Genomic DNA, 26,555 nt, shown 5'->3' on the forward strand with positions numbered 1-26,555 from the left:
AAGGCCTTTCAGAGAAAATCCGATTAAACGGGTTCGGGATTCACCATTTAACTACCATTACGAACCCCATGATCCGGATAAAAAGATCCAATCCAGTTCCGTTTTTTTTTTCTCTCTCTCAAAAATCAAAACATTGGCATTGAAGATTTTTTTGATGGATCATTTGGCATACTGAAGATTGAAGAGCAACGATGAATATAGAAGGATTAAATAATAAGGGAAGCATAAGATTCCTTTTTTTGTCTTTTATAAGTAAAAAAAAAAAAATCTTCTGTCACTGTCAGGACTAAAGACAGAGGTAATCTAATGATAGAGGGGTTCTGATGGATATAACATGTGACAACACGTGGCAAAAGATACATAAAAAGTCTTCAAAGCATATAAGATTAGTGCTGGAATAGCAATATTAACAAAAAAAAAGGGAGATAGAGAGATCCATTTGATCGACAAACTCGTGGTGGGCCACGTGCGTCATGGGACTCGGAGGATTTTAGGCTGCAAAGCGCAGGTGAAGTTGATTACTGAATACTGATTTGATCTTACGTCCACCATACGATTATAAATACATATATTTTTTATATTCTAAAGATAAAAAAGGAAAGCAAGTAAAGGCTCAGGCCTGAAAGCAAAAGCATATCGTACAATTTGCCCACAAGCATTTATATCGCGGGCGCACATTCAAAAATACCCCCGAGCCCCCGACTCCATTTCACGGATCCTTCCAAGCTTGTCGTCCCTTTGTGCACTAATCATTTTCGTTGCCTAAAATCTCCAAAAACACCACCTCCCATCAACCGTCTCACAGCCTCAGCTACGTTGAATATCAAGGATATTCCCGTCATTCTGGCGGGATATTTCAATCATTCCGTTTCTCGAACCAAAGACCAACCGGGTCCAGTGGGGGTGGGTGGGGCCTGGTGGGACAGGGAGGAGGGTTGTGGGGTCCATCGCAAAAATTTCTCTTGCCCAACGTACAATGCTTCCCCACACGATCATTATAACTGTACTCCAAATGGCGCACGTTAGCTGTCTCTACAATCATTACGGTTGCAACCAGGACCGTACATAAAAGTTAGGCAAAGCTTAACCTACGCCCCTCTCTAGTCTCTCTCTACTCTCTCTCTCTCTCTTTACCCGCCTCTTATCGGTCCGAACAGACTATAAGTCTTTCCCCTCTCTTTGTATTTTCAAACTAGACTGTTGCATACTGATCAGCGAATTTAATGGATCTGTTGCAGTCTGCAAGTTTAATTGCTCTGAACTGTTTATACAGCTAGATATAACTGTCCTCTCTCTCTTTCTCTCTCATTTGGTTGATCGTTTGATCCACTTACTGTTCGAACCTTATCGTTCTTATGTCATTTCGGAAAAGTTTCGGAAGGCTCACCCTTTCGACCTCCGATCGGGTGCTGTTTTTCTCCGCTGAGTGGACTGATTTAACCTCCTCTTTCCTCCAATCTAGGGTTCATCTACACCGATGGAAATGCCCGAAGGTTCGGCACCCTTCGGCTTCGGCGTTTCGACAGAGATTCCGATGAAATGAGACGGATTCATCGTGGTCTTAGTGCTGTTTCTCCAATTTTGTTATACGTATATTTCTGTTTTTGCCATCCTTCTTTTGACGATTGAGTTGAGTTTGTTGAGATGAATCCTCTGTGTTGCATTGCTCCCGTTTCGATCGATCGAGACCGGAGTAACCCTGGGGTAGCCAAATCTGCGATACAGACTCCGTTAGGGCATGACAACTCTGTTACAAGTGCGGGAATTGGTTCAAACAAGCAGTGTTTTTCGGCTCAGGTTTCGTCGGTTGGTACTGATCTGGACTGCGGAGTGTCTCCTGCTACTACTGTTGTTACTGCTGTTGGGAATCATGAGTTCGAAGAGACGACTGTAGAAGGCAGAGATTCCAAGGCTTGCTGTGGTAATGGTGCCGTGAATGGCAGTGTAACCGGGATTCTCTACAAGTGGGTGAATTACGGCAAGGGTTGGAGGTCTCGATTGTTCGTGCTTGAGGACGGGGTTCTTTCTTATTATAAGGTGCACGGGCCGGACAAGATTTTGATGAGTCCTGCAAGAGAGAAGGGTGTTAAGGTGATTGGAGACTATTCATTGAGGTATATGAGAAAGGCCAGCTGTGGCAATGGCCTACGTGGGTCTGCCAAGCGGTGGAAGCCCTTCGGAGAGATACATTTGAAGGTTCGATTCCTTCCTTTTCTCCCCGGGGTTTAGTTGAATGGTTGTGTTATTCATTTAGTTTCTAGCAAGTGCAGGGTGATACTAATAAGTAATAACAAATTTTATTTGCACAACCATGGATCATGGATGCCCTATCTTCCTTACATAGAATAAAGAGAACTAGTTCTACGAGTATGTAGTTGGGCACTTGTGATTTAACGGCGAGGATTCAAGACCTCTTTCTCCCCCTCTGTATGTTTTCTTTGTTCCGCTGGAACTCCTACATCATGTGCAAAATCTCTCTGCATCAATATGCAAATAAGGGGATCATTCTTTACTTGAGGTGTTATGAGGTCCTCTTTACTGTTAAAAACCCCAAAAGTAATTATTTCCAAGAACCTAGAGGAGGGGGATGAACATTAGGTGATCAGTTGCCCCGAATCGGTAATTTTGTTGAAATCAAACCAGAGGAGTGTGCTAGAAATACTCATACAACATGGACGTGCATTTTTTATACGCAACAAACATCACTTCACAAATGCATGAGCATAATTCTTATATACATGAAATTATTTAATAATATCTGGAAATGCCTCTGATCAGAATGAAAGAAATAGAGGACAAGGTGGTTTGTCAGCTTAGATGTCTCCAAATCCTGCATTATATTTATCAAGTAAAACAATTAAGGGAAACACTAAATCAGAGCTTTGGTGATGAGTCTGAGAATGGTTAGACCTCTGCAGCTGAACTCTGTTCTCATTGAGGGGGATTCCAGAAATGTTATTAATTGGGCTTCCCACCCAGAAAAGGGCCCTTGGAGGTTGGGTCATTCCCTCAATGAGATCTCAGAAATAACCTCTTCTTTGCATTGCGGCTTTAGATGGATTCCAAGGGAGCTGAACTCAATTGCGGATCTTTTGGCCAAATCTGGGGTGGACCAAATTTTTTGGTATAGTGCTAATAGTTTGCCCCCTTTAGTGGGGTGATTTTATAGTTGTGAGATCTTGATGGTTTTGTACATCTTCTCATGTACACCCCCCCTTTGCCCCTTTTTGAATATAATAGTTATCCTTTCTCAAAAAAAAAAAAGGGAAACACTAAATCACTCTGATCAAAACTGTTTGGCAGGTGCTTTTGCTATGGCTTTCTAATTACTTGTGAAAGATCAACCTAGTCTAACACATAAATGAACTCCTAGCTTCCTCAAATATTTATAGTTCTGAATTTTCTACATGCTCATGGGAGATGGAGAATGGGACCTATATATATGACCAGCTATATTCTTTCCATATATTTACATAAATTTTCTTTTATATCAATTACTTACGCTATCATATGTTTATGTGGTCAGTATGTCTTAAATGATATTGCATGCAGGTTTCATCAATTCGTGCGAGCAAATCAGATGATAAAAGACTTTCCATATTCACGGGCACTAAGACTCTCCATTTGCGATGTGTATCGAGAGAAGACAGGGCATCATGGATTGATGCATTACTGTCTGCTAAAGATCTTTTTCCCAGGACGCTCACAAGCAGCGATTTTCCACCCTTGGATGACATTGTGGTATCAACGGACAAGCTAAGGTCACGGTTACTGCAGGAAGGACTGAGTGAAACAGTTATTAAAGATTGTGAATCTATTATGCTCTTGGAACTCTCTGAATTGCAGAGCCAATTGAAGGCTCTTCAATGCAAACATATTGCTCTGCTTGATACATTGAGGCAGTTAGAGGTATTTCTTTCTATGAGCTTCTTTCCAGTATGCTTAAAGGAATGTGACATGTGCTTTCTTAAACTAACAGAAAAAATTTGGAATTTTTAGGAAAAAAAAGAGAAAAGACCACTTTGAGGGGGTCAGCCTCCTTAAACACTTTGGTGATGTTTGGCCTCTTAAAACAGAAAATTTCTTCATTCATAAGTCAACTTAACTCAACAATGCAATCAATTTATTTATAAGAAAATAATACAATAGATTTATAGAATCCAAGAAACTGAAACAACTTTTATACTAATCCACTAACTACTAGATATATAACACAATAGAACCAAAGAATGTAGAGAGGCATAACAATGTTGCAAAGTGTTTTTTTTTTCCTCTTAACAATTAAAAATTAAAAATTAAAACTTCAAAATGATTTTCTCACGAGGAACTGCTGAAGTGTTTTACTCATTCAGATTTCATTAAGACTGATATTTCACTTTCTTAGCTTAAATCTTCTTATCATTTTGTATATCATGACCTCTAAACTCATTGGTTCATGTTTTTCTACCTGTCACAGTATTATTATTTTTTTAATTTAATATTATTGCCAAACTATAGTTGTATATCTTCAATGAGAAAAATTCTACTGAAAGCAATGCCAAGTTCTTCACCAAGTTGTTGGGTGAGCTGTATTCTTTCTGTTTTGAGTGGTAAATTCATAATATGTTATTTCCAACTTGTTTCAAATTACAATATAAATTTTCCAATCGCTTTGTTTTTTTTTTTTTGAGAAGTAAGCTATTGTAGTAATATGTCAAAAAGATAACAAAAAGACAGCCATGTACATCCCTTCTATACAGATGCTATAAAATCTGTGAGCAAAATTCTACTTCAAAATTTTGTAAATGGTAGTTTTAAATATCTGTTGGATGGCAAGGTATGGATGCTATATGACCCTCTAAATGTTTACAACGGGAGTAGTTATTTTGACTGGTGTCGAAATTTTTTTCCTAATTCCTATATGGATTCAATTATTTATTTGTGAACATCAAATAGATATTCACGAGCTATTATTTCAGTAGGTACTTGCATTCCATGTAAAGTCTGAGGATGCTCTTTTGCATGGTAAACTTTTTATGTTATTTATAGTCTCCAAATAATGACTTAACTGAGAAGATCTCGTGCTTATTGGAATTGATTGAGGGTAGCTTTATATTTTCGTGCTCCCATATTTTAAGAGTCCACACCAATTCTTTCCACATTTGTCTATATGTGGTTTTTCCTTGTCTTTAATCCTGCTTGGGCAGGCTATAGAAGATAATATAGAGAGAATAATTTAACCAAATTATCCTTGCCTTTTTTTTTCCAGACAGAGAAAGTAGAACTGGAAACAACTGTTGTGGATGAAACAAAGGAGCGTAAGTCATGTTCTGGACAAGGGAATGGAAGATTTAGTGGTTTGTAATGCTTTTAAATTTCCCTTGATTTCAAATTTGTTTTAAGTTTCTATGTATTGGCATGTATGGACATTATTTGTATTTGCTTGATGACATTTATTAGGATATAATTTGGTCATCTCATAATTTAATTGATCTTATCATCTTATGATTTGTTTATCTCAACTTTCTTATCTGTTACTTACTTACTCATACATTCAATATCTGTGCAACTCTGATTTCTCTCACAAATATTGTTCTCAGGAGTAGAGTTTGCTTCATAGTGAACATAATGTTTTATTTCAATAAAGTATCTATATGTCCCAACCAAACACTGGACAGGACAGTTTTACCTGGGGGCCATATTGGAAAACCTGGAAGTTGAATTGGCTCACACCACCTTTAGGATATAACTTGGTTGAGTTTACTTGCAGTGCAGGGGCAAGTCAAGTATTCTTTTTTGCTTTTAATTTTATTATATAATCAGCTAAAAAAAATACAATATACTAAAAGGTGAAAATGGAAAAGAAGTCGGACATGTTCTTTTTTATGCAGTTCTTGGGTCTTGATCATGTTTGTCTATATTTTGTTCAGGCATCCAGTTGAATATTTTTCACTTATTCCTCTATTAGTAAATCACAACAAACCTACAGACTTTGACTAACACTAGTGCATAATGTAAGAAGAGAGAAGGAATGAGGAAGGAAAAGGAACTAAATCTTATAGTGGTAGACAAGTCTTATCACATTGCACTCATTTAGGTGGATAAAGATCAATGTTCAGTCATTGCACATTTGGTGCACTTTTTTAATAGGCAGTTCACATGGCCGAGGAACTTTCATGTGGACATGGCCACTCAAATTCATTTTTTTCTCACTCAGGGTGGCCAATTTAGAAATCCTAATCATTGGCAGCTGAGGTGAGGTGAGAGAATAAAGGTTTAGGACTGGTGGAGCCTGGAGGAGGACAGAAGATCATTAATAAGACCTGTCCAACCTAGTGTGGCTACTGAATGAATTAAGCAGTGAATTTGAAGTTATCCTGACTGTCTCATAGAATCTTTGAGGCCTTGTCATATTCATTGTAACTTTTGACTCAACCATTATTAAGAAGTGAACCAGTTAGGTTCTGACTGTATAAAAAATAATGATTTTCTGTCCTATCAAAACTAGAAAAATTCTTTCTTTGCTACTGAAAGTCCCAACGATTCTCTAAACATCACATTCTTCAGAAGTACCTTTTGATTATAAGGAATATGATTTCTTGCTTTCTGAAGGTTAAAATGTTATTTTTTTAGCAATTTGAACAACTTGTGAATAGCTGTATTTATTTCCTGTAAGTCTTATCTTTCTTGTTTTCTTCTATTGTCTCAGATTTCTATTCCATCATGTCTGAAGGTAGTGGAAGTGATTCTGATGCAGATAATGAAAGTCAAGATGGAGTGGATATTGAAACTGATGAAGATGATGGAATATTTTTTGATACAAGGGACTTTTTGTCTTCAGAGTCTCTAAGAAGTGCTTCCTACCGCAGTAGGGAGTCTATGGGAAAGGCCTGTAGTGGTGGTATGGAGATCAAGACTATAGAATACCCCTATGTCGAAAGAAGGAATAAATTGCCTGAACCAAAAGAGAAAGAAAAACCAGTTGGTCTATGGTCAATAATCAAAGAAAATATTGGAAAAGACCTATCAGGAGTTTGCCTCCCTGTTTACTTCAATGAGCCACTTTCTTCGTTGCAGAAATGCTTTGAAGACATGGAGTATTCATATTTGATTGATCGAGCACTGGAATGGGGCAAGCAGGTCAGGTCCTCTGCTGTGCTTTGATTTGTGGCAAAGCAGTTCCTTAAAGCATGATCTGCTTGTTTCATTTTTACCCAGGTAGTTGGTATGTCAGCCTTAGCATTAAGGCGTACGTGTTATGTCAAGAATAATCTTTCTCATTTGTTCAAGCTTTCTCTGAACTTGTCTATATTGTCATCCAAACATAGGTTATTCCCTGAACTTTATAAATGATTTTCTTTTCTTTGTTTCATATTAGTACTGGGCCCACTTTTAAGTTATGTCATCCAGTTTAGCGATTTTTACTGTCAAAGCCCACTTTTTTTTGTCTTAGATCTTTGCTGTGTTTGACTTTGTTTGTCCACATGTAAATGTCCTATTGCAAGTCTGAGTGGTATATTTTTATGGGTTTTCCAAGTGCATGTATTGTGTTAGGACTTGAAAAGTAATGCATCCCCCAGTGCCCAAGCTCAAGTGCCTTAATAGTTTAAACATACTGGCATCCCTGGCTGGGATCAATTGTCTTTGGCTTTAAGCTGGGGCGTTGTACAGTCAAAACTTTCATCTCTAGTGGTATTGTGGGAACACTGAGGCCTTTTGTGTCGTGACTTGCAAGCAACTCAAAGGTTCACTGCGCCCCCCCCCCCCAAAAAAAAAAATAAATAAATAACAAAAATAATAATAATAATAAAATAAAAAAAAGATTTTAGGCAGTGTATTGTTCATCAGAAATAAGAGAAAACAGAAAGTTGAAGAGAAATAGGTATTGCAAGCTTCTTTATGTCTCAAAGTTGTGAATGAAACCCAGCCTAAACTTGAATTTGGGCTAGAAATTGAGATTGAGTCATATTCATTCTGCTGACAACTTTGTCCAGTGGGCCTTGGAGTTTGGTTCATTTTTTTGGCAGAAGCTAGAGACATACTGGACTCAATGCCAGGTTAAGCTGAACTGGACTCATAGAGATATTTATTTAGTGACGGTGCTCTGCTTTTGTAATCTTTTTCTTTGTTTTGCTCTTGATGTACATCTTCACATGTACCTCCTTTTCTTAATATAATCTCAGTTACTTTTTGCTCAAAATAAAATAAAAAGAACTTTGTCCAGTGGCCCACCCTGCCAGCTATTTCGGCTGTGCTGACAGGGTTTACCAACCTCCATTTGTACCAGATAATGGTATATTAGAACTTAGAAGTGCCATTGACACAAACAAGGTCATCTTTGACACATTCCCTGACCATAAAATCACCATGATTTCTGCCATCTTTTCCTGGAACTCATTTTGCTCCTTTTGCTTTCAAAATCTATAATCTTCCTGCTTCTCTGAAGTTGTTGAGGTATTGATGACCATGGTTTTCAAGGCGCCCAAGTGAGGCTAGGCAACAAGGGGGCACCTTCTCACCTAGTTGCCAGGTGGACACCTAATCTAGGCATCATTTAGGCAATGGATTTTTCTTTTTAAATAATACCATGAATCCTAAGGCAATTACCCTAGGTTCCATAGAAACCACCAACCATCTTTTACTAGTAGTTATCATCTATTCATGAGAATAAAAAAAGAAAAGAAAATTCAGTAAATATAGGGGCTAAGCCAATGTTTTTGTCCTAGGGGCTAAGTTCTTCCTTGCTTATCAGTTTAAGCATGGTTCAAAGTATTGGTACACTCGATTCTGAAAAATTCGGTATTGAGCAAATAAAAATTGTTGATACCCTATGGTAGCTTAAATTTCAGTCAACGCCTATTTGTCCATTATTATTGCACATCTATTACTATTGTTTAAAACTGACACATGTGCTGCTTAAACTCTAACAAATAAGAAAATAATAAAAAGAAACTAGTATATAAAACCAAAAAATTAATAATTTAGTTTAATTATATTTATTTTATTTTATTATTTTTTTGTCACTTTGATCTTACTGAAATACTGTACCTTATACTTTGAAAAATTATATCTATTATAATCCCCAAAAACATAAAGAATTATAAAAATATTTCGTAGCACCATTTACAAAATAGCTAGGTGCTTAAGTGAGGCGACCCTCCATGGGTGCCTTGTTGCCTAGGTGTTGCCTTGACAACACCACCAAATAGCTAGGTGTTGCCTTGACAACACCTAGGCAACTATGTTTTGGACCATTCTCAGGTTAGTTTTTTTGTTGCTTTTTTCTATCTCAAATCATCTATGTTGGTTATAGGTCCCTTATTTTAGTTGGCACATACATGGGGAGTTCATGAAACTTTATGTATTCCAGATTGCCATTATTGGGCCTCAACCGTAGCATGATTGCTGTTTGGTGGTGTTGGTACTGTGTGGTGGAGACTGCTTTGTCCATTAATCTTGTCATGCAAATCTCTATAAAATTGCCATTTACAGCGTTCAAAAGTACAGCTGCAAATGGATCAGATTTGAATTGATCTGTTACAATTAAAATTCAGATCAAATCTTATCTGTCATATTCATACTGTACTCTGTACTTGGTTCTTTGAATCATTAATAAATCAAATTAAAAATTATCAAAATATTATATATTATTAATAAAATGCACTAGAAATGTCTGATATTGTATTCTATGAGACTTTAACCTATGACTCTTTAGTAAACATAGAACATTTAAACCACCTTTACCAATAGGTAAACATTAATTATTCACATACAGACACTAATTTTATAAATGAGTGCATATTATTAGATTGGATTTGGACAAATGGTTAGTGTGCAGCCCTATTTGACATCTATTTGGTGTCAGTATCTGTGAATCTATATGATGGATGTTTAAATCTTATCTGTCATATTCATACTGTACTCTGTACTTGGTTCTTTGAATCATTAATAAATCAAATTAAAAATTATCAAAATATTATATATTATTAATAAAATGCACTAGAAATGTCTGATATTGTATTCTATGAGACTTTAACCTATGACTCTTTAGTAAACATAGAACATTTAAACCACCTTTACCAATAGGTAAACATTAATTATTCACATACAGACACTAATTTTATAAGTGAGTGCATATTATTAGATTGGATTTGGACAAATGGTTAGTGTGCAGCCCTATTTGACATCTATTTGGTGTCAGTATCTGTGAATCTATATGATGGATGTTTAAACTTTGGAATGTGATCTTTTTTAAGGTAGATCGAATCTCTTGCTTTCATATAATACCATATGCAGATATAGGTTTTCTTAGAATGCTTTTGTTTATGGTTTAAAAACCTGAAATTACTCAAAAATGAGAAAATGGTGTGGTCAATCAATGTCTAGAGGGTATATAACCACTTTTCTAGCATTCATCCAAGTGACTCAAAAATATTCTACCCTATTTGTTTAGCCACCTTTTATTTTTCTTTTATTCGCTTCTAGCCACCTTTCATTTTTCAAACCCTGCTTTGCTTTATCCATTCAATTGATAGCAACATTTCAAAGAATTAATGTTTGGCTAATGTTGAGTTGGAAATAATAGTATTTTCTTGGTGGATCTTACATTGCATGGAATCAGCTGAGCTATGTTTGAGCTTATGGTTGAATATGGGGGTTTGTGTATGGTGCAGGGGAATAGCTTGATGAGAATTTTAAACATTGCAGCCTTTGCTGTATCTGGATATTCTTCAACAGAAGGTCGACAGTGCAAGCCTTTCAATCCTCTACTAGGGGAAACATATGAGGCTGACTATCCAGATAAAGGGCTCCGTTTCTTCTCTGAAAAGGTTATATGTCACTGTTCCTTTTAAAGGATTTGGTTTTATTAACAGTAAATTTCTCCCTTCTGTGCCATATTGGTTTTGCAGGTGAGCATGGATCTATCATTTGTTTATGCTGTATGGTAGAAAGATGAAGATGGAACTCTTCTTTTCCTGTTTTTTTTTTTTTTTTTTTTTTCTATTTTACTTTATTCCTTAATATATACCCTCAGGAATCAAGAAGCCACACTAGTTTTTGACAAAAAATGCAAATACTTAGCTTTCTAATTTCTATAATTAGCCAGAGCAAGACATTTTTGTAGTAAACTTCTAGCCTGTAACAAGTGGCTCTGATTCAGGTGAGCCACCACCCAATGATTGTTGCTTGTCACTGTGATGGGAGGGGCTGGAAATTCTGGGCAGACTCTAATCTGAAAGGCAAGTTTTGGGGGCGTTCGATACAGCTTGATCCTGTTGGAGTTCTCACCCTTCAGTTTGAAGATGGAGAGACATTCCAGTGGAGCAAGGTCACCACTTCTATCTACAATATTATACTGGGTAAAATCTACTGTGACCATTATGGCACCATGTGTATCAAAGGCAGTGGCAATTACTCCTGCAAGCTCAAGTTCAAGGAACAGTCTATCATTGATCGAAATCCCCACCAGGTACTATTTTAGATGTTCCATAGCCTCTTTTTGTCAGGACGATAGATTATAGGCCGAGAAATCCTTTGTTTGAGTGTTCTGCTAGTTCTGTCCTTTTTCTTTTATCTTACTTTATATGTGAAGAAACCCTAATTGTTTTTAATGTGCTTATTCTCTAAAAGCAATCCCTAGCCATTGTACTATACAAAATACTGATAAATTATCATCTAGACCTGAAGTACTTGCCCTTTTCCTCGAATCCTAGTATTAGTATCCTACCATTCTAAACATAAAAATTTCCACCCACCACTTGAATTGGAAAGTGTGGATTCCTGAGATGAGGAAACCCTCTTATTTTTCTCAATGAAATTTCATAAATTCATATTGGTAAGGGAGTTCGTCAGGTTGTCTAAAAAGATAGTGGATTTATTACTGATAACTAGGACTGCCAAACAAGTCAAACTGTATACTCAAAGATCAGGTGCTTGTAGAAAGATGATTGGCTATGTGAGCGATTTACTAAAGTTGGCGCTATTAGTGCTTTCTTTCTTTTTATCAGTAACTCGAAAGAAATTTATTAAAAATATGAGAAAGTAAAAAAACAAGTTGTGGAATAAACAAATAGACTTGACAGAGTCAAAATCCCCCATAGATAGATTGTCTCTGAGCCCCTTGCTTAGCTAGACCATCCACCAAGATGTTAGCAGACCATCCACTTCAATAATTAACCTTTCAAAACCCAATTCTTTTGCTTTCTCAACTCCAAAAACTATCAGTGCTTTCTTTGGCATATCCCTGCATGCCGTGCTCTATTGAGTATTGAGAACCCAGGATCTAAAGCAAGAGGACTTTTGGATGGTTATGGGGATATGGTTACTCTGGTCTGTTGATCATTGGGTCTGAGGCCCAATTTGGTTTGAGACTCTGGTACTACTTCAAGGTCTCAGTTGATACCTTCCATAGTTTCATCTTTCAATACAGTCAATGTGGAAGGTCTTTCCCAGATTGTTATTGAATAGGTGTAAATAAATCAGATGACCCTTGGACGCCATGCCATCATATTGGGGAAGCTAGATCTATGGTCATCAATGAACATGTACTTCAGATGGACCCCAATTATGGGTTTTACTATTTGGGAAGTTTATTTTTAATTTTAATTTTATTTTCTTTAATTAGACTTGTATATCAGGTATCTTTTTTTTTCTACTTTTCTCCTTTTCATTGATATAGTTTACTTTTGTTGATCCACAAAAAGAAAATGGGAGGAAGATAACCCTTTTATCAAAGAGGAGATGATTTTCTTGGCTTGTAACTTGTTCGCATTGTCATCATAAATTTTTTCACACAAGTGGTAAATTCTCTTATTAGATCTGGTGTCCACTGGCTACACCTTCTCACTCCCCTCTTGTTGTCATGATATTGAAAAATAAATAAAAGAATATAAACATGCAGGTGCAAGGATTTGTTCAGGACAATAGAACTGGAAACAAAGTGGCAATGCTGGTGGGGAAATGGGATGAAGCAATGTACTATGTTCTGGGGGATCCCACTATAAAGCCAAAAGGGTATGATCCCATGTCGGAAGCTGTGCTGTTGTGGGAACGCGACAAGTCTGTTACCCAGACTCGTTACAACCTTACACCTTTTGCAATTTCTTTGAACGAACTGACACCTGGCCTACTGGATAAGTTGCCTCCTACCGACTCAAGGCTCAGGCCAGATCAGAGGCATTTGGAGAATGGGGACTATGAGCTGGCAAATGCAGAGAAGCTCAGACTAGAGCAGTTACAGAGACAGGTATGCTCCAATGGATGCTTCTATTTCTTAACATTCACTAACTTAGGATGTCATTTCTATATACCTCGTACAAAATGAATGAAATGCAAGATACCTTTGGTCAACTTTTATTTGGTAGAGTGCTCTTTTGTCTTATAAAATCCATTATTTCTTTTATTTCCTTTCCATGGTAAACCAAACTTTTGGTTGAACATAAATGATTTACTTGAACTGCCTTTCGGGTCTTGGTCCAAGCAAGCCTATTAGTATCTTATCCTTTTGAAATTAATTATTTATTTTCAACTTATTTTTGATAATGCCTATGTTTTTTGTCCTCCTGCTCTCACCCACCAATGCAGGTGCTGGGACTATGTACTCTGTAGAAATTATTCTGATGTTAACTACTTAGCATTAGGAAACAAGGTTCCTAATGTGGCCCATTGCGAACCCTACGGATTTGGCCCAAGTGTTATTGTGGTTTGCCCAGTCTTCAGCAATAGAGGCGTCATTGGAAAAACACATTCACCATTTCCACCATGTTGCCTTGGACATATTATCTTGATTGGGCATGGAAATCAATCTCAATATTTATTTTATATATTAGCATGATGAAGTTAGAAGCTTAAAAACATTGGGGATTTTTCTGTCTCTTTTGTGCAAAATAAGGCAATTTTCCCGAGGTTTGCCTTACTGCCATTTTTATTACCTTTTATCGTGACCAATGAAGCTAAAAACTGAAGGTTGCACTCAGTATCATGTTTCCTTTCCATGCATCCATATGCATACATTTCAGAATGAATTTCCTGATACTTGGATCGTCTAAGCTAAAGAGTAATTTCAACAAAATCGTCCGTTTGTGATACAGGCAAGGAAGTTGCAGGAGAGAGGTTGGCAGCCAAGATGGTTCAAAAAGGACAAGGACGATGGCTGTTACCGTTACATTGGCGGTTATTGGGAAGCTAGGGAAAAGAGGCAATGGGATGGGATTCCAGATATATTTGGACAGAGCAGCCAAGGTTCTCCTTGTCCGGAGGAAAGATGAGATGCGATGAGATGAGGGCACATTTTGGTCAACTAACCTTTTATTCCCATACATGTATTTTACTTTTAGAGGGTGCCTAGTCGGTGGGATATACGGAGTTATCTTTTTGTAAGTTATTTAAGGAACAAGCCCCTTCCACGTAATCTATGTTAATGCTATATACATTTATTATTGGCTATTAATTTTGATTCGTTTTTTTTTTTAAACAATGCTTGCTTATCACTTTATCAGTTGTCGAGCATACCTTAAAAAAATCTGATGACATGGCCAATTTCCTACTTCCTAGACACGACGAAGGTCGCTTGCAAGCTACCCCTGGTCTAGACTCGATTTCTTTTAGAGCTTCGCTTCCATTTTTTTTTTTTTATATCTAATTTAATTCAAGATAGTCACGTGGTCAGCTCTATTCTTACAGTTAGAATATTCCGTCAAAATTCATAGTCACGTAATATAAATTTTTGTTTTTAAACCCAATGTTACCCTTCATCTCTCTCCCTCTCCCTTCTTCCTTTCAACAGTGGCAAAACCGAGCTCTTCATAGTGGCCAATCGGACGAGATAACAGCGGTGTTAAACCTTCGGGGAAGAAGACGAATGGAAAAGGACCATTGCACACACACGAACAATTAAATCCTCGGTTTAGTTGGGAGCTACCCTTGAATTTTTAAATCTGACTATGCGTCTCGGAATCAGATTAGGAGGTATTGTTCATATTATTAATCGGTAAAGAAGAAGGAGAAGGAGGTGTTTTAGGGTTGGAAATATTAGGATCGGAGATTACAGGAGAGGTGGAGTGGGAGCCAGCTGGGGAAGAGATAAGCAGCTAGCTGAAGGTGGAAGGCGCCATCTCTTTCACTACTTTCCAAGGATCGGCTTTGGTTGCCTAGGTTTTGGGGATTAGCCATGTGTTGTAATAGAGTAAACAACTCGCTCGCAAAGTGTCATCGTTCAGTTGTTCTATCGAGCAAGTGAGAATGCTATTTGCAGGGTGTATGGGATTGGAAGCCAAAGCCAAAGGCGTTGTCATTAATTAGATGACAAGGCCGTTCATTAAGCTCATAAGTAGATGATGCAGATATGAGAAGCTCATGCTTGTGCTTGGATTGGAAGCCAGAGCTAGAGGCCTTGTCAAGGAATAGAGTGAGAAGCTCCCTGTTATTGAGTATCTTTGCTCGACCATTGCCCCATGTGATGTTGAAGTCTTTGTAGAAATTACTTGTTGAAGCAGTAGCAATAGCTAAAGAGCTCAAAATCAAAAATAAAACAGAGATTTTAAGAAAATCCCATGAGAAGTAGGGGTATTCAAATTCGGATGGTAAATTGAAAATCGAGGGTGTCAATTTGGTTCGGTTTTTGTTTCTTCAAAAAATCTGTTTTTGGTTCAATTTGATTGAAATTTTCAACTGAACTGAACCAAAAACCAAACTAATGGTTGTATCTAATTAAGCCTGTTAAATATATAATATTCTATTTAAAACTTTATACTTATTAATTAATAATTATTATCTTTTCTAATGGTAAATTCGAAATTTCCCATTGTGTTTTACAGCTTTAGGCCTATGCTAGATTTTAATTAAATAATAGTTAATTAATTGTCTAGAGAGTCTGAACAACTGAAGTGTTAAAACCTAGACTGATTATTAATTATTCATTAATTGTTTGTGAAAAATGGGGGACAGTTGTTTTAATAATTAGTCATTAAATTATTTCTTAATAGTTGGAGATTTCTTAATAGTCAGCAAAATTGGTGGGCGCAATTATGGAAATCCAAATATCTACCATGTAATATAAATTTTCCTTACAAAATTCCTCATTCTAGCTCTTATTTTTGAAAATCTTTAACACCCAAATTGCAAAATCTTTTCTCAGAGATAGGATTTCTAGTCTCGATATCTTCCACAGATAATATCACCCAAGTTCCTTGGATTCAAGTGAATATCAGCTTTCAATTAATTAATCAACCTGTCCTTGATCATTTAATAAATACTAATTTCTCTGATCTCATAGTAAATGGTCATTGGAACGCTTCTTTAATCCAAAATCACTTTGACTCTCACTAGATGTCTCAAATTCTGAATACTTTCATTTTACCTGCAAATACTCACATCCATTGGATTTGGACTAAACACTCATTTGGGAAATTTAAAACTTCAGCTGCTTGTACTGCCTTAATTCAAGAATCTCTTTCTTTTCTTTTTTATCAAATCAAATTTTGTACTAAACGGATTTGGAGACTTTCTTGTCCCCCTTGGTATTAGCTTCTTTTTTAGAGAATTATCTATAACTACATCCCTGTAAAGGCAAAAATCCTTCTTGTGTCTTTTGTCAACAGCAACCTGAAACTCTAAATCACCTCTTCATTGAGTGTCCTTTTACAAAATCTGTGCTTTTTGCCTCTCCCTGGAATATTAATATTATGGAAACAACTCCTTCATCTTGGATTGACTGTATCATTCACATTGAACACAAGAGTCCGGATAAAGATACTTTTCAGTTAATGCTTTCTTGGTATGCTATTGCCTTATATTGCATTTGGTATGCTAGAAATGTGAAAATTTTCAAAGACGCAAATATTTCTAATATTTGGGTTATTAGGAAAGATAATTCTATTTTTTGGGCAATTTCAAACTCTCATCCACAATCAGACCCAGATATAAACTTAGCACCTCAATTTTGTTTACAGCTTAAGCCTTATACTGATTGTCTCATTTTCATTGACGCAGGGAAAATTAACCAATCTTTATTTTCCTATGGGATTATTATACTGAAGATTCAATTACACTGAATTGAAATTTCAGGAAGGAAGAAGTTACATTCTATAGATGAAACTGAACTTTTTGTGATTCATCAAGGAGGTATTTTAATCCAGCAACTTGGAAAATCTCATCCTATGTTTTGTTCAAACTCTCAAGTTGTGATCCAGGCTCTTCAAAATCAATCATCAGTCTATTGGTCCTCTTTAGGACTATTAATAGATACTCATAATCTACTTTCTGGTTTTAGTTATTTTCAACTATTATATATATTAATAAGAGATATAATGTTCCTGTTCATCAATTAGTAAAGTGGAATAAATATATTATACAGTAACATTTCTTATTACCTACTTATCCTCTTTCTGCAAATAATGTCCAAAACTTTGTAATTTACTTTTTTGTTAATATATATTTTGATTTATTTGTCAAAAAAATTGTTTATAAATTATTAAAACCAAACCAAAAACCGAATCGACTGAATTCGGTTCAATTGAAAAAGAGATAACAAAACCGAATAATCAATTACCGAATCGAACCGACTGATTATACACCCGTAATGAGAAGCAGAAGAGGAAGAAAGCCATAAAAAATTATTGATCGTAGAGATTTTATTAATAGGACTTGAAGAATGAGCAACTGGTTGTAAGTTGTGAGTGAAGTGAGATTCTTTAATGCTAGATGGCCTTTAATAGGTGGTGGGATTTGTGGAGAGAAGGTTGGACAGTAGAGGGTTCGGGCTGTGTTCCTTTGTTTTACGCGAGGTTGCGAACTGGCTATAGGCCTATAGTCCATATCATAGAAGTGAAAACTGAAAAGTGAATGAACAAACAATCCTCAGCTCTTGCACTTGAAAGTTCAAACATTTTTTTTAGTAGAAGATAACTGAGAGCTTTAATGAATGGCCTGGTGTCAGCTGTCTTTATCACCGCCATTACGAACAGGGAGCTCGAAACTATACGTGGCCTGGTTGTCGGTTGTCACCTTCCACGTTTTATTAGAATTCAGTCAATTCACATCATTTACTCATAAGTAATTTACTATTGTGCTAAATATAAACTCAAAATACTAATTTATTATTTAGTGCCCTTTCTTAAAGTAAGGTAAAAATATTTTTTTTTTGGATTTTTCAAATGTCTTCAAGCATTGTGATAATTGTTAGAAACCGTAAAAGTAATTTAAAATAATACTGAAACAGTAAAAATATAATTAATCAATTTCTTAAATCTTAAAGATAGTTTTAAAAGTTTTCTTCTTATTTTTTTATATCTTTGTGAAGGATTACACAACCCCCTAACCCAGGTGTAAGTGGAATTGGATCCAAAAGCAGCCTATAAGCTTAGAAATGCAGGCTCATTAGATGTACTTAAAAACTCATGCATTTACACGATATACAATATGGTTTCGGTATGAAAATTTTCTATAGCTGCATTTGGAAATGATGCAAATAAGTATGAATGTAAATATATAGAGTGTAACATAAGTCATATAAATTGTAAAGTTGGGGTTAGTTTTGTATACGACAAATTTATTCTTATCAAACAGACTTTTAGCTATAATTGATGCAAATACGAATTCCAATAAAATATATACCTTCTTTTATTAAAAGCCCACTTGAATGTAAATTTACTTATTTTTATTGATTTATTTTTACATCTTATTATTAATATAAATATACATTGAAAAATGTGTTTTATGTCATTTGTCAATGCATAAATGTAATGTTGTCAAACATAGGCAAAAGTGAACCAAAGTGCAAATTTACCCTGAACTAGATTTAGAAGGGGTGAAAATGTGTTCTTTGAAGGCAAATTAACACTTGCGACTAGACTCCCCTTTCTTTCAAATTTAGAACTTATCTTCTTAAGGTCCATTACTAGGGGTGCAAATCCAAACCGATCTGAAGTCCGATCGTATATTCTCAGATTCGATCAGAAATCAGATCGAATTCGGATCACCCCCTATCCAATTCTAGAATATATGATCTAATATATATTATTTATTTATTTATAAATATATTATTTATATTGTATTTTTGTGAATTTGTTATATTAATTATTTTTTATAAAAAACATGTATATATATGATGAAAATAATTGAAAAGATACTTGTGCTTTTTGTTTTTCTTTATTTAAATTGTTATATTTTATTATTCTTTTAATAATTTTTTAATTTTTTAAAAATCAAATCGGATTAGATCAAATCCGCAAATCTGACTTCCTCATTGGATTTGAGTTCAAATCTATGTTTACCAAATCCAATTGAAATAGTATCAAATTGAATTTGGATATACCCCAATTTGAATCTAATCCATTTGTATCTCTAAACCCTTTTCTGGCATGAATCGTTTTAGCAAACAAGCTCACTCCAAGCCAAATACTTACAACTCAAAGCTGGAAAATAATTCTAAATCAAAATGCATTTTAAAATAATGAGAACTCCCTTTTACATAGCGAGTCCTTATACTCTATTTGAAAAGAGTATAAATACAAAAAATGTATAATACAAATAAAATATAAGGTTTTTGTTATGAGTATAAATACAAATATAAAAATGTAAAAATCTTTTATATATATATATATATATATATCTTTTATTGTAGTTATTGATGTGATTGCAGTTTCTGTTCTATAGATTCATGGATTAATTTGATTTCATTTAGATACACGTTGTACTATTGTTTCTTTATTAAAAAAAAAGGTAGTTGTATGAATAATGACAAAGTCAGCATCTTAAAAAAAAATCATCTGATTTAACTTTAATCAACCACGGTCCGGATTTTTCAAGGTCCCACTCCCACACCCATATATGACTTCTCTGTCCCTCTAAGAACATGATTAGACTATTGATTTTTGTATGTTTGACGGTTCACACATCTCCACTTGTCACATTGTCAGAATACAAAACTAAAAGATATAGTTCTGCTGAGCAGACTAACCGTCTTACTGACAAATGATCACCCTTTTACCTTCTTTGCTTGTCTTGTTTCTTATATGTACCATCAACCCCCTCCCCCCCCCCAAAAAAAAAAAAAAATAAATAAAGAAAATGCAAAAGCCCCTTTTATAAGCTTTAGAAAAAGTCAAAAAACAACAAAAATTAATTATCATGGAAACGCAAATGCTATTGCGTGTCAACCATGACTCAGACAACTATGCGTTTCAAATACGGTGATGTGGAATTTATTCTTCGTTTTCATTTCAACCCAAACACAAAACGCGAATTAGATGGATTTCTTCTCTAAACCTTCTTTTTTTAATATTTTCCTTTTCTTTTCAGCTTTGTGATTTCCAAGAAGGAACCGAATAACCGATAAAGAAGGCCCAGAGAGAAAAAAAAAAAAAGAACATAAGCAAGCAACGGAATGGCAACGTGTCATCGATTTCAGATGTCGATCATCAAACGATAGACATGATCCAACGGTTGACATCTCGACTGCACCTCTTGTACAGCAACTTCGTCGCTCCTTAAAATTTGTAATTAAATTAGAAGTGATTTGTCTTGTTGTATGTATCTGAAATTGTTTAATTAGCAAAAATCTTCTATCTTCATCCGGCATCCCTGGACTGGAAGCATGTATCCTGACTCATACACGATATCAAAGGTTTTGTTCCATGTGGACGAGATTATACAGCTGGATGGATTGGATCGAGTTCCACGTCAGATCCACCACCCCGGGGTGGCTGAGAGGTGGAGATTCCAGCCGCTTGTCCTTTAGTTAACATAAAAAAAACCGTTTGGTGATCACAATACTTCGCTGCGATCGTGTGGCCAGCAAATCTGGACTCTTTGACAAGGGCTTTATCCGCCACGTCATCCAAGATTTTATGAATAAAAGCGAAATTTTCTTCTATTTAGAAAATCAGAAACCCAGTCGAGGACAGAAAAGGAAAACTACAAAAAATAGCTTCTCTCATTTTTATTTTTTTAGTGTTTTTTCTTTTCTGTCTTTCCCTCTCTGTCTCTTTGTCCTTTCTCTTCTCTTCCCTCCTATTTGTCTATAAATGTGGTGCAGAACAGAATAGCTCACACCGAGTACTCGCAGCAGCCTCCAGCGGAAGAAATGCAAACCATGACCGCTTCTCCGATGATTTTCCCGGTCCACTCCTATGAATACCGAGAGTTTCCTGCCGGGACCGATCAAAATTCTGCCGATATTCCCTTACCCGACGTTCAAATTCGTACTTCTGGCGGCTTAAGCATCCCGGCGCATGCTAGCATTCTGGTACCCGACCGTGATATCTCCATCCCGGCCAGCTTTTCCTTAAAATTCCCGCCGGCAAAATTGACACACCTGACCCAACAAGAATCAAAAGTTTTTTGTTTTTCAATTGCTAATTAAAACCTCGTTTTGCCGTAAGTTTTCTTTGATTCGGTTTGGAGAAGAGAGATGTTCTCGTTTCGAATTCTCCTCAGAGGAAAAAAGAAATGAAGGATTCATTCGAGATGATTTGCTATGCTTTCATCTCTCAACTGTTAACTGTTCGAATTTAATCATTTCGTAAAAAGAAAATAAAACGTGCTCTTTTGAGTTTATCGGCTTTATTCTACTATGCTAATATTGATTCGAAATCATTCAGTTTCAGAGGTCTGAATCTTTGTTTTCTTTTTCTTTTCTTTTCTATCGGAAAATTAAAGGCTTCGGTTTCACCAGTATTGGAGAACATGTTGGATCGGCCTCGAAAGCGTCGGAGCTCTGAGAAGATAATTCCCATTCTCGGTGTTCCTTGCGAATCGGTGAAGGCGTTCGTTCGATTTCTGTATTCGTCAAGGTCTGTTCCGGTACAACCGATTACAAGTTACAAATAGCTATCTCATCCAGGTATAACTTGATGCCTGGATCTAATAGCCACAGCACAGCACAGCACAGTTGCTGAATTCTGGGATAAACAGTAGAGACTAGAGAGAGAACGTCTCGGGGATTTTCTGTTGTGTGGTGAATTGGTTTAGGCTTGAAATGACCGTTATGCCCCTGATTCCAGCAGGTGCAGCGATGAAGACATGGTTAATTACGGGATGCATTTACTGGCTCTGTCCCACGTGTTCTCGGTACCCCAGCTGAAACAGAGATGTACGAGAACTCTGTGTGCACGGTTGACGGTGGACAACGTAGTGGACGTGCTTCAACTTGCGAGACTCTGTGACGCACCGGATCTTCACCTCAAATGCATGAAGTTTCTGTCGAACGAGTTCAAAGCCGTGGAGCAGACAGAAGGGTGGAAGTTCCTGCAAGATCACGATCCATGGCTGGAGCTCGAGATCCTACAATTCCTCGATGAAGTCGATTCGGTGGGTACCTATTCCCCATTCATCTCTACTTAACCCTAATTTTTATGGTAGGAATAGGATGATAGCTTAATTTTTATGGGAACAGAGGCAGAAGAGAAGGAGTAGGAAGAGGGAGGAGCAGAACCTGTATGTGGAGCTAAGCGAAGCAATGGAGTGCCTGGAGCACATATGCACGGAAGGGTGCACGATTGTTGGACCGTACGATAAGGAGCCGCCTACCAAGAATAGGGGGCCCTGCAACAAGTTCACCACGTGTCAGGGCCTACAGCTCCTGATTCGGCATTTCGCAGGATGTGGAAAGAGGGTGAACGGTGGGTGCCGCCGCTGCAAGCGGATGTGGCAACTCCTCCGACTCCATTCATCCATCTGCGACCAACCCGATTGCTGCAAGGTTCCTCTGTGCAGGTGAGTTATGATGAGTTTACCACTTTACCTTACCTTCTTCTATAAATTAACTAGTTTTTAAGTTGATTTTAACCATTCGGTACGTAGGTAGGTATGGTAGTAATTGGATATTTGGATCGATCATGGAGTCATGGTTGGTAAGCATAAGAACAAGGTGTATGTATCGTTATTGGCTTTGGCCTGCCTGGTCACTGCCCAGCAAAAGTTAAAATTGTACTGTGTGAGTCTGGCGGAGACGGTCCAATGAGGCCGTCCGTCGTCGTCGTCCATGAACAAAATCTCAAAAATCATGAGAGGGAGAAGAGGCCAATCTCTATCTATTTAGTTAATCGCTAGCAGTAGTCAAGACTAAAGAGTAAATTTACATTACTTACTAGACGGGTCAAACATCTGAGTGGGGGTATTAGATCAAAGTTCAAAAGCAAGGCTGCCCCCTCCACCTAACCAATCCGCTGTGTGAGGTATCTATCAATCTGTCATCCTGATTAATTAAGCCGCCTTCTCTTCTTTCACTTGTCTTGGACAAGGGACCATCCCACCCTCCGACCAGTGTATATATTGGTATCGGATGGGGATTTCATTAGACCAACGTTTTCGAACCGCCGTTGATCCGGAAGGTCGGATCGTTTGACCCGAGAATCGTTCAGATAATTGGTTCTGTTTTATCCAAAATCCGAAATTTAGTTATAAACAGTTGAAAAAGTCAATAAATTATTGATTTGGGCAGTCGAACCGTCGATCTATCGACCCGTTCAATGGTTTTTTTTAATTTTTTTGTCAGAACAAACCATCCATTCAAACTGGATGGTCAGACCGTTGATTCAAAAACCGATGTCCAAAACGATTCCATTTCCGGGTCGTTTTTTAAAGCGTTGCATTGGACCAACAATGATTCGGCAAAATTTTGTTCTAAGAAATATCTTTTGTTTTGTTTTTCTTTTTGTTCACAAAGTAGGTAAAATATGGGTGTTCTCTGATGTTTGGTTTGTGTTGCTAGCTCTAATTGCCTAATTGTTATTTGTGACACAGGCAATTCAAATTGAGAACGCAACTTGAGAAGAAGGGAGACGATGCAAGGTGGAGACTTCTTGTGAGGCGAGTGATGTCTGCCAAAGCCATGTATTCCTTGTCCTTGTCCAAGAGGAAGAGAGAAGAGGGGCCAAGAGAAGCCATCCATGCCAATCCACCCAGAACCAGAAGCTTTACAACCCTATGAATTATTAAGCTTTCTATGTTTATCTTTTAATTATTTCATTTCTTTCTATAAAAGAGGATGAAAATGATATATACATAAATAGTATAGTACAACCAATGGAATTTGATGCAGCTAGTCTAGTGTAATTTGTAAGTGTGCTCGTTCCTCAGATTTTATTAATCAACATCACGCGGTAGACGATTTCCTTTCTACAGAGCATGGACTACAGGGTTGAATGTAAATGGAATGAGAGATCTGGGGGAATAGGTTAGGGTCGCTTTACATGTATGGCAAGAAGAAATAGATGAAAATATAGCTAGGGCCTAGGAGCAAAGTAGTTAACAGGGATTTTTTAGTCCCTGCTTGTAAATGGTGCTGCTTTACTTAATCGCTTGAAAATGAAAGCTCCATGGATGTTTCATGTTTGTCTCTACCAAATTCATTGAATATGCCGTCTAATCTCATGTCAAGTGGAAATTGGCATGAGATTAAGCGACTCTAAACAAAATATTTCGGTTTTGGGAGGAAGACGATGATGATGGTGGGCCGTTTAAGCGACAAATTAAACCATTCACAAATGACACCAAAGTCGAATGGCCTGTATTATATTGACATTTGTGTGAGGGATAACAAGGACAAAAAAAAAAAGAGGGGAATTGAAGATCTTATTAGCAAATTCATTATCCTGACTCCTGACTCCTGAGTGAGCACCATTCATGTCTCTAACCCGTCCAAATCAAAATAAAAAAGAGAAAAAAAAAAGTAAGTAATGAAACCCTTAACCAAACAGAGAACTATTTCAAGACTCCTGAGTGATGCTTTTAAATTTGTAATGCAGGAGTTGGCGTAGCACTAGAATATATATTGACCCTTAACCAAACAGAGAACTTTACCAAACAAGACTACCAGCACGGTCCATATCATAAACATAAAGACATTTGATTAGAGACTATTTCAAGAAATATATAAATGTTGGGGAGACTTGACTATCAGAAAAAAAAAAAAAAAAAAAAAAGTGGGAAGACGAGGCCAAAAGCTAAAGAAGTGGTCTCGTCCCCGTCTACCGGTCTACAATTACAAAAGCCAAAAGGTGATTACTGTTGAGTGATGAACATCCACACCAGGACCACGTCCGGTCTCAGTCTTCTTCAAAGTTCCTCTTTCAATTTCGATTTCTTCGCTGAACTGCTAACGACTCACATGAACAATGCCTTTATTTCTTTACCTTTTTTACTACTGGGTCCTTCACTATAGAAGAGTGGCACTTGTATTGTGAAGTAAGTCAGCGTAATGATGCTAACTACTTAATTACATGTTTTTACTTTCCTTACTTTTATTTTATGACCTGCATCATCCTTCTAATACATGTTGGAGAAGAGAAAATGATGGACATGGACATGAAGGGCCATCGGTGTCGGGTCACTGGTGGAGAGTTCACATCAGCGCCGCACAGCACATCCCAATTGTGTACTGGGGAATATCTTCCATATTAGTCATCGGGAGATATTCCCAATTCACGGCTGGGATGTGCTTTAGGACGTTGTGAGACGCCCCACAAGTAACACGAGCATAATTCTTTGGTAGCTAATAAGTTTTGTTCCAGTGCAGGTTGTTTGCATTTGGATCGAGATGAAACCAGAATTTTCATAAAAAAATATTTCATTATTTTTACAATATTAATTATTATTTCTTCTTTTTTATTTCCCATGAATTCTTGTTGTGCCCTCTTATCGATATTTCTTTCTTAGTGTCTGTCTTAAGGCCTGCATTTAAGAAATTAAGCTTCATAAATACAAATGTATGTGTGTAGGTTTTAGTAATCAAGGTGTCAGCTTGTCATTGTATGATTGACTTGATAATCCAATCCAAGGTGAAAGTAGAATCCAATGCTAGGGAGACAATGAAAGTAGAATCCCATTGCAAAACTGGGTATTGGTGCCGACTGTCTTGACTCTTGACAATGATGTTGCTATTGCTAGGGAAAATAATACTTTCATTGTAATTTACAAGGGAGTTTACATCTGCACCCGACATGTACATCTCTCAGCATGCATTGCGAATATCTCCTGTAGGGGCACCCATGGAATGTGCTGTGGGGTGTATTCTATGGTACATAGATGTGAATTTTAAGAAACCTATTCAAACTGATTTATTTCCATTACTTTAGACTCAGTTTGAAAGGAGTATAAATACAAATAGATGGAACAAAATCTTACATTTTGTATTATTTTATATGTATTTGCACTTTATATATTTATATTTATACTTTTTTCAAATTGAGCCTTAGAGTAAAAATACAATATAATACGATAAAAAACAAATAATAAATCAATTCACAGAGAAGAATATGGACAAGGAGATTCCTCAAAATGGATCTATCATTGGACGGCTTATTTTATTTCTTCCTCAAACTTATTGACTCAAAAGCCTGCGGGCTGCAGGTATCCAATGAAGCAAATAAGACGAAATGAGGAGTTATTCAATTATGTCGTGATTTCGATCAGTTTTACCCACACACCATACAAAGCAATCTCTGTTGGGAAGGGTTGAACTTGAAATTGTAATAGGAGTATAGTAGATAGAAGAATAGATAATTAATTAAATGAACCCCCAGCTTTGGTAAAGTTCTTTTTAACAAAATGACAATTAATATAGGTTATTTTTTAAT

The 26,555-nt window shown here is 36.6% G+C and overlaps 2 protein-coding genes across 5 annotated transcripts; both read left to right on the forward strand.

Moving 5' to 3' along the window:
* Positions 1 to 1,028: 1,028 nt before the first annotated feature.
* Positions 1,029 to 14,445, forward strand: LOC148862627 (oxysterol-binding protein-related protein 1D-like). Of its 2 annotated transcripts, none has more exons than XM_088979668.1 (8): positions 1,029 to 2,196; positions 3,553 to 3,909; positions 5,249 to 5,336; positions 6,689 to 7,119; positions 10,653 to 10,808; positions 11,141 to 11,449; positions 12,881 to 13,225; positions 14,070 to 14,445. In XM_088979668.1, the coding sequence occupies exons 1-8, from the start codon at positions 1,645 to 1,647 to the stop codon at positions 14,244 to 14,246; spliced, it is 2,415 nt and encodes an 804-aa protein (XP_088835794.1). In that variant the 5' UTR covers positions 1,029 to 1,644; the 3' UTR covers positions 14,247 to 14,445. The 2 variants fall into 2 exon arrangements, with proteins under 2 accessions (XP_088835794.1, XP_088835793.1); XM_088979667.1 differs by having other exon boundaries at positions 1,098 to 2,196; positions 12,866 to 13,225.
* A 6,505-nt stretch (positions 14,446 to 20,950) lies between these two features.
* Positions 20,951 to 24,308, forward strand: BT1 (BTB and TAZ domain protein 1). 3 transcript variants are annotated; one of them, XM_088980201.1, is made up of 5 exons: positions 20,951 to 21,223; positions 21,637 to 21,770; positions 21,984 to 22,287; positions 22,373 to 22,692; positions 23,722 to 24,308. In XM_088980201.1, the coding sequence occupies exons 1-5, from the start codon at positions 21,062 to 21,064 to the stop codon at positions 23,906 to 23,908; spliced, it is 1,107 nt and encodes a 368-aa protein (XP_088836327.1). In that variant the 5' UTR covers positions 20,951 to 21,061; the 3' UTR covers positions 23,909 to 24,308. The 3 variants fall into 3 exon arrangements, with proteins under 3 accessions (XP_088836327.1, XP_088836326.1, XP_088836328.1); XM_088980200.1 differs by having other exon boundaries at positions 20,959 to 21,223; positions 21,981 to 22,287; XM_088980202.1 differs by lacking the exon at positions 23,722 to 24,308 and having other exon boundaries at positions 20,959 to 21,223; positions 22,373 to 22,696.
* Positions 24,309 to 26,555: the final 2,247 nt, after the last annotated feature.

Source organism: Nelumbo lutea, chromosome 3, assembly GCF_056320005.1.
Source record: "Nelumbo lutea isolate HS-2025 chromosome 3, American lotus-T2T, whole genome shotgun sequence".
Classification (NCBI taxonomy): Eukaryota; Viridiplantae; Streptophyta; class Magnoliopsida; order Proteales; family Nelumbonaceae; genus Nelumbo; species Nelumbo lutea.

Bases quoted from the DNA above. Each gene is read 5' to 3' on its own strand.
- LOC148862627 (XM_088979667.1), top strand. From the start codon at position 1,645: ATGAATCCTCTGTGTTGCATTGCTCCCGTTTCGATCGATCGAGACCGG. The intron at 3,910-5,248 runs GTATTTCTTTCT...TTTTTTTTCCAG, and splicing joins ATACATTGAGGCAGTTAGAG to ACAGAGAAAGTAGAACTGGA. The intron at 11,450-12,865 runs GTACTATTTTAG...AATAAATAAAAG, and splicing joins TTGATCGAAATCCCCACCAG to AATATAAACATGCAGGTGCA.
- BT1 (XM_088980200.1), top strand. From the start codon at position 21,062: ATGCAAACCATGACCGCTTCTCCGATGATTTTCCCGGTCCACTCCTAT. The intron at 21,224-21,636 runs GTACCCGACCGT...GGAAAATTAAAG, and splicing joins CGGCGCATGCTAGCATTCTG to GCTTCGGTTTCACCAGTATT. The intron at 22,693-23,721 runs GTGAGTTATGAT...TTTGTGACACAG, and splicing joins TGCAAGGTTCCTCTGTGCAG to GCAATTCAAATTGAGAACGC.